The sequence below is a fragment of the Panthera leo genome, chromosome A1, assembly GCF_018350215.1.
Source record: "Panthera leo isolate Ple1 chromosome A1, P.leo_Ple1_pat1.1, whole genome shotgun sequence".
Taxonomy (NCBI): Eukaryota; Metazoa; Chordata; class Mammalia; order Carnivora; family Felidae; genus Panthera; species Panthera leo.
In genome coordinates this window covers 139,206,931-139,214,448 of record NC_056679.1, presented here as the reverse complement: position 1 = coordinate 139,214,448, position 7,518 = coordinate 139,206,931, and the positions used below count along the sequence as shown (strand labels likewise).

The following is a 7,518-nucleotide window of genomic DNA, read 5'->3' as shown; positions in this document are numbered from 1 at the left end:
AGGGGCAGAGGGAAAAGAGAGAAGGACAGAGAGAATCCCAAGCAGGCTCCACGCTCAGCACAGAGCCCAACACAGGGCTTGATCCCACACCCTGGGATCATGACCTGAGTCAAAATCAAGAGTAGGACACTTAACCGACTCAGCCACCCAGGTACCCCAGAACTCCGATTTATAGCCCATCAGTCAGAAGTACAGGTGACAACCCAGGACCTACAATTGGTGTCTGAAGTAGAGACAGTCTTGTGGGGGTGGGGGGGGGGGGGTGGTGAGAAAAAAACCCCTCAAGGTATACCCTCCTTTATATGTGCTTTGATCTTCATGTGCATGTCTTACCTTCTCAAGCAGATTTAAAATGTGATAAAAGTTGACCCACTTTTCCCAAGAGCAGAAGTGAATAGCACAGAATTCCAAAGGGAAACCATTCACAAGCTGACATTGACCCGGACAAGACAGTCACACCTGACAAAAGGCTCAATAATAATCCACTCATAACAAAACCAAAAGGTTTAAAAATCAAAGGATTTTTTGAACTGCATCTTATTTTGAAAGTAAAGGAGGACGAATGATAGGAGGCACTCGGGAAACTTGCACTGATGTGTAAACCGACATCAGCTCAGGGAAAATGCTGTGGGGTGTTATGCCCAGAATTCGTGATCCCCAAAGACCACTAGGGAGCCGAGTCCGATGCAAAAGCAAAAGAACCTTTATTCGAGCTAGCTCGAGCTCAATCCCCTACCTGCACCGACGCAGCGGTGAGATACCAGGGAGAGAGAGCGAGTTTCAAAAGGACAAAGGTTTTATTGGGGCCCAGGGGCAGTTGGTGAGGTAACGGCTGTGGCCTCAGCCGATTGGCTGGGGAAGGGTCCGAGTCCTGTTAGACAGGTGAGGGGGGGGGTTACTCAAGGGGAGGAGGTGTGGTCAAGGTGAAGGACACAGAACAAGATGGAGTCGGCCGGCATAGGCCCGCCCTTTCATTCCTCCCTTGTCATGTAGCTTAGGGACCCAATCATGGGACCGGCTGCATTTATGGTGACAAGGGGAACAGAGTTTAGAGGTTTACGCAAAGTTCTGGGAAGCATGTGTCCCTGGGGTGGCTCTGGGAGGTCTAATTAAGTATTGTCCCTGAGCTGGTATCTATGATCTGCCAGGTGATGTTTTGGGGGGTGTGGGGACTCCCGGTAGCATGAGCAATGACAAGCAGAGTTAACAGAGTTACCAATATTAGGTGGGTCGAATGTGCTGTAGCTTGAGCTTGAGCTTGAGCGGGTTGTGTTGGTCCCGACTGATGGCCCATCGCGTGACGAAGTCCTTCCGGATCGAGGAGGGGTCCGCTGGCTGAACGTGGGTGTGATGGACCCAGGTCGCGATGCCGTCTACTTTGAGAGCGGTGGGGGTTGTCAGCACTACAATGTAGGGTCCCTTCCAGCGCGGCTCGAGAGTCTCTCGGTGGTGCCTCTTGACATAGACCCAGTCTCCCGGCTTGTACTGATGAGGTGTCGGGGTCGGGCCAGCCTCGTAGATGGCACGGAGGCGCGGCCAAATATCCTCGTGCGCCCTCTGGAGCCCTCTCAAGGAAAGAAAAAGTTCTTGATCTTTAAACTCTGCAAGAAGTTCAGCTCGAAGGCTGGGAATAACAGGGGGTGGCCTGCCAAACATGATCTCGTAGGGAGTAAAACCCAGAGTGTAAGGAGTGTTTCTAACCCGGTAAAGGGCGTACGGTAGGAGAGTCACCCAGTCCCCGCCAGTCTCCATGGTTAATTTGGTAAGGGTCTCTTTTAGGGTTCTATTCATTCTTTCTACCTGTCCTGAGCTCTGGGGCCTATAAGCACAATGTAATTTCCAGTTTGCCCCCACCGCCTTGGCTACTGCCTGTGTTACCTGAGAGATAAAAGCTGGTCCATTGTCTGATCCTACCATGGCAGGAAAACCATACCTGGGTAAGATGTCTTCTAGTAGCTTCTTAGCCACCGTCTGAGCCGTTTCATGCTTGGTTGGGTATGCCTCCACCCAGCCAGAGAAGGTGTCTGTAAATACTAAAAGATATTTATAACCATACTTTCCTGGTTTGACTTCAGTGAAGTCGACTTCCCATTGGGCTCCCGGTCTGGTGCCTCTGAGCCTGGTTCCTTTTTTATTTGATGTGGCTTTCGCGTTGGTGAGTTGGCAGGTCTTGCAGGCAGATACAACTTGCTCTATTTTGGTGTCCTGTTGGTGAATCTTGATTCCGGCATGTCGGATTAAGTCTTTTAATTTTCGGGCCCCCATGTGAGTAGACCGATGCATGTGCTCTAATATTGAGACTCCGAGCCGGTCTGGCAGCACGAGCTCCTTGTTAGGTGTATACCACCATCCCTTTATCTCCTGGGCCATGGGGAGTTTCTTGATCCGCTGTAACTCCTCCTGGGAGTATTTGGGCTGGTCTGGTAAAACTGGGTCTCCCGGGTCTGGTAGTTGTATGGTCATGGTGGGGACTGGAGTAAGGGCTACTGCCTTGGCTGCCTGGTCAGCCTTTCGATTACCTCTAGCTACTGGGTTATCAGCTTTTTGGTGCCCTTGGCAGTGGATAATGGCTAGGTTGGCAGGAAGCCATAAGGCCGTAAGCAGGTTAAGTATCTCCTGCTTATTTTTTATAGTCCGTCCTTCTGCCGTCAGTAACCCCCTCTCCTGATAAATTGCCCCATGAATATGAGCTGTGGCAAATGCATAACGGCTGTCTGTGTAGATGTTAAGCCGTTTTCCAGCTCCCAGCATCAGCGCCTTGGTGAGGGCTATGAGCTCCGCTCGCTGGGCTGACGTTCCGGAGGGTAGAGCCTCCGCCCATACGGTGTCCATTTCGGTGACCACCGCTGCACCCGCATACCTGTGTCCATCTCGCACAAAGCTGCTGCCATCAGTGAACCAAGTAGCCTCGGCATCGGGGAGGGGCTGGTCGGTCAGGTCCATCCGGAATCCATGTACTTGTTCCAGGATTCCCGCACAGTCATGTAGTGGAGCACCTAGGTCAGGGTCGGGCAGCAGGGTTGCAGGATTGAGGGCTGCACTGGGGTGGAACCGCACTCGTGGAGGGTTGAGTAGGAGGCTCTGGTAATGAGTCACACGTGTATTGCTCATCCATCTATCAGGAGGCTGTTTCAGGACCCCTTCAATGGCGTGTGGGGTTGTGATCCAGATCTCCTGTCCTAGGGTCAGTTTGTCTGCATCCTTGACTAGGAGTGCTGTCGCCGCAATAATTCTTAGGCATGGCGGCCAGCCGGCAGCCACTGGGTCTAGTTTCTTAGACAGGTAAGCCACTGGGCGGTTCCAGGGGCCTAAGGCTTGAGTTAGAACCCCTTTTGCTATTCCCTTATGTTCGTCTACAAAGAGGTGGAAGGGTTTCATAATGTCTGGTAGGCCCAGGGCTGGGGCACTTAGAAGGGCCTTTTTTAACTGATTAAAGGCAATTTCTTCTTTTTCAGTCCATTTAAATGTTTTCCCTTCTTTGGTAGCTTCATATAGGGGCCTGGCGATCTCAGCAAAACCTGGAACCCAGAGGCGGCAGTAGCCGGCTGATCCTAGGAATTCCCTCACTTCTCTTCGGGAGGTGGGAGTAGGGATCTTTAGGACAGTTTCTTTTCTGGCATCTGATAACCGCCGCTGTCCGCCCTCCAGGATATATCCCAGGTAACTTACCCTCTCCCTGCATATCTGAGCCTTCTTCGCGGATGCCCGGTACCCTAAAGCTCCCAGGGTAGCCAGCAGGTCCTGGGTCCCTCGCTCACAGTCTTTGGCCGTGTCAGCAGCAATCAGGATGTCATCTACGTACTGTAGGAGGGTGAGGCCAGGGTGCTCCCTTCTGTACTCACCCAGGTCCTCGTGTAGTGCCTCGTCGAAGATGGTGGGTGAATTTTTGAATCCCTGAGGTAGCCGTGTCCAGGTGAGTTGCCCACTGTAGCCCTCCTCCGGATCATGCCACTCGAAGGCGAACAGGGGTTGGCTCTGGGGTGCCAGCGGCAGACTGAAGAAGGCGTCCTTTAAATCTAGTACAGTATACCAGACCCTGGAGGGCGCCAAGGAGCTCAAGAGAGTATATGGGTTGGGAACAGTTGGGTGTATGTCCGCGACCCTCTTATTTACTTCCCGGAGGTCTTGTACCGGTCGGTAGTCATTTGTGTGAGGCTTTTTGACCGGCAGTAAGGGGGTGTTCCAGGCAGACTGGCAAGGAACTAGTACCCCTAGGCTTCGTAGTCTCCGGATGTGTGGCTGGATCCCCTTCCGGGCCTCCTGTGACATGGGGTATTGTTTGATCCTTACCGGACTCTCTCCTGGCTTGAGCTCTACCAGGACTGGGGTCCTATGAGCGGCTAGTCCCATCCCCCCCCCAGTCTCTGCCCAAACCGAGGGGAATTCTTGTAGCCATCTGTCTATATTATCCTCTCTCGGGAGCGCCTCCTGGTGGAGGAGGTATTCATCCTCCAGTTTCATGGTCAGGACCTGGATGGGGTGGCCCTTGCCATCGGTGACCTGAGGCCCCCCTTGTCTGAAAGTTATCTGAGCTCCAATCTTGGTCAGTAAGTCCCGTCCTAACAGCGGGTAGGGGCATTCTGGTATTACCATAAAGGAGTGGGATACCCGGCCCGTTCCCAAATCTACTGTTCTTCGGGTAGTCCATGAATACTGGCTCATACCAGTTGCCCCTTGTACCCAGGACTTCTTGCTGGCTAGTTTTCCTTGTGGGGTGCGGAGGACCGAATGTTGTGCTCCGGTGTCGACAAGGAAGTCAACAGGGGTCCCCTCCACTTTAAGAGTTACCCTGGGTTCGGGGAGAGGGTCCGAACCCCGACTCCCCTAATCACTTAGTTCATCTAGCTCTAGGACTTTTACTCGATCAGTCTTGCTTCCTTTCCCGCCGGCCCTTTTCAGACAATCTCGGGCCCAATGCCCTATCTCCTTGCAGTATGCGCACTGATCCTTCTGCAGCCTCTGCTTCCCCCCCTTGGTGGTTCTTTTACCTTTTCTTGTGTCGTCTGCCAGCTGCCGGAGATGGCGGTCTCGTTCCTCAGGGGAGTCAGCAGTGGTAGCTAGTAGTATTCTGGCCAGGTCTCGAGTCTGCTTACTGCTGGCAGTCGCCATGGCGCGGGCCTGCTTGTCCTCAGGAAGCTCCCGGTTATTATATACCTTTTCGGCTACCACCAGTAAGTCCTGCAGACTTTTTTCTCCTAGTCTATCTATTTTCTGTAATTTTCTCCTAATGTCTATGGCCGATTGGTTTACAAAGGCCATGATAACAGCTGCCTTGCTTTCCGGAGCCTCTGGATCCATGGGGGTATAGGTACGGAATGCCTCCATGATCCGTTCTAAAAAGGCAGCCGGAGATTCATCTTTTCCCTGTTGTACATTTCCTACCTTGGCCAAATTGGTTGGCTTTCTAGCAGCCATTCGGAGACCCCCCATTAGAGTCTGGCGGTAGACCCGGAGCCTCTCCTTACCTTCTGCCGTGTTGAAATCCCACTGGGGCCGAGTTAAGGGGAAGGAGGCATCTATCTGAGCCTGGTTGGTGGTGGGATTCCCGTCTGTGCCCGGAACTAGTTTTCGGGCCTCGTTGACGATTCTTTCTCTTTCTTCAGTCGTGAACAGGACCTGCAAAAGCTGCTGGCAATCGTCCCACGTGGGCTGATGGGTAAAAAGAACAGAGTCTAATAAATCAATAAGCCCTGCCGGTTTCTCGGAAAACTTAGGATTCTGAGCTTTCCAATTGTAGAGGTCACTAGTGGCGAAAGGCCAATAGTGATGGGGCTGGTTCCCCTCCGCGTCTGGGGGTCCGGTGGCTCGCAGGGGCAGAATAGTGGAGTCGGCGGCGGAGGCGGATTGCTCCCTCTGAGCCCTTTGTCTGGTGAAGGGCGGGCTTCCCACTGGAGCGTTTCCGCCTCCCGCTCTCGGAACAGCATCTGCCTCCCCCGGAGGGGGAGGATGGTGTTCTTCCAGCATCCTAGAGGGGTTATACGAGGGAGGAAAAATTAATTCTTCTTCAGTACCCCCCTGTAAGACAGGGTAGAGGGGTGCTGAAGGCTGGATAAGACTTTTCTTCTTCTTTGTCCCCTGCAAAGCAAGAATGGGTTTTGGCTCCGGAGGGAGCGGGGCTAGGAAGGGTTTAAGCCAAGAGGGTGGGTCTTCCACAAGGTCCTGCCAAGTGATAATGTAAGGGAGCTGATCAAGATGGCCCGTCTTAGGCTGAGAGATGATACTCCTGACTCGGTGGATGGTAGGGAGGTCGAAGGTCCCCTCTGGTGGCCATCCGACATTGAAAGTTGGCCACTCGCTAGAACAAAAAAACTGCCACCGACCCTTTCGGACTTCCACACTGAGGTTGTTAGCTCTTCCCCTCACATCCTTAAAGTGATCAATCATAATACTTAGAGGAGTAGTCTGAGTCTGTCCCATAACGTCCGTCCAGTAAGTCCACAGAACAAAACAGAGAAACACAAAAACAGACAAACAGAGGGCCCCTAGAAAATCTTCCAACTCCATGGAAGCAACACTGAAAGCTAGCTTAGACATTTGAGGGGATTCCACGTCCCTCCAAAACCGATGAGGGGATTCCACGTCCCTCCAAAGACGACGGCCTCACACCGACCAGCGGGAGCGACCCGCCTCGTCTCAGACCTTTGAGGGGATTCCACGTCCCTCCAGAAGGGAGAATCGGAACGTCTTCCGAAACTCCCGGCCCGTGGTCCTCCAGTGCGTCCACTTAGACCGCGTCGGGCACTACCAGAACTCCAGAAGTGAGCTCACACAGAAAAGACAGAACAAACAAACAGACACTAACCGTGGCCAGTCAGGCTCTCCGGGTCGGGGGTCCCTCAGGGGTCTTGGGGATCCCGGGCCGAGCCCCCAAATGTTATGCCCAGAATTCGTGATCCCCAAAGACCACTAGGGAGCCGAGTCCGATGCAAAAGCAAAAGAACCTTTATTCGAGCTAGCTCGAGCTCAATCCCCTACCTGCACCGACGCAGCGGTGAGATACCAGGGAGAGAGAGCGAGTTTCAAAAGGACAAAGGTTTTATTGGGGCCCAGGGGCAGTTGGTGAGGTAACGGCTGTGGCCTCAGCCGATTGGCTGGGGAAGGGTCCGAGTCCTGTTAGACAGGTGAGGGGGGGGGTTACTCAAGGGGAGGAGGTGTGGTCAAGGTGAAGGACACAGAACAAGATGGAGTCGGCCGGCATAGGCCCGCCCTTTCATGGGGAAGGGCAAATATTTGTTATTTCCCCATCAGTATGGAATGAGGAAAGAAATACAAAAAAGAGGAAAGCACAGGAGTCAATAAGTGTCTTTCTTCTGAGGGCATTGATCCGGAAATAATTTTTCAGATTGATTCAGACATGTCTTGATAAATACAAAGCACCGTCTATGAATGTGGTAACAATACAATCTGACTAGTTTCATAAATTATTCAGATTTATTTTTCAAATCCACTTTTCCAGACATCCATGGATGCTGGCATTGATGCATAGAAAAGCTTTTTTTTTTTTTAAAGCCATCGACT

The 7,518-nt window shown here is 52.5% G+C and overlaps 1 protein-coding gene across 1 annotated transcript; it reads right to left on the bottom strand.

Moving 5' to 3' along the window:
• Positions 1–1,335: 1,335 nt before the first annotated feature.
• On the bottom strand, positions 1,336–6,417 carry LOC122200813 (the record flags this gene model as incomplete). The annotated part of the gene is given in 1 exon segment (XM_042906578.1): positions 1,336–6,417. A coding segment is annotated over 1 exon segment (5,082 nt), but the record flags the coding sequence as incomplete, so codon positions are not given.
• Between the last annotated feature and the right edge of the window lie 1,101 nt (positions 6,418–7,518).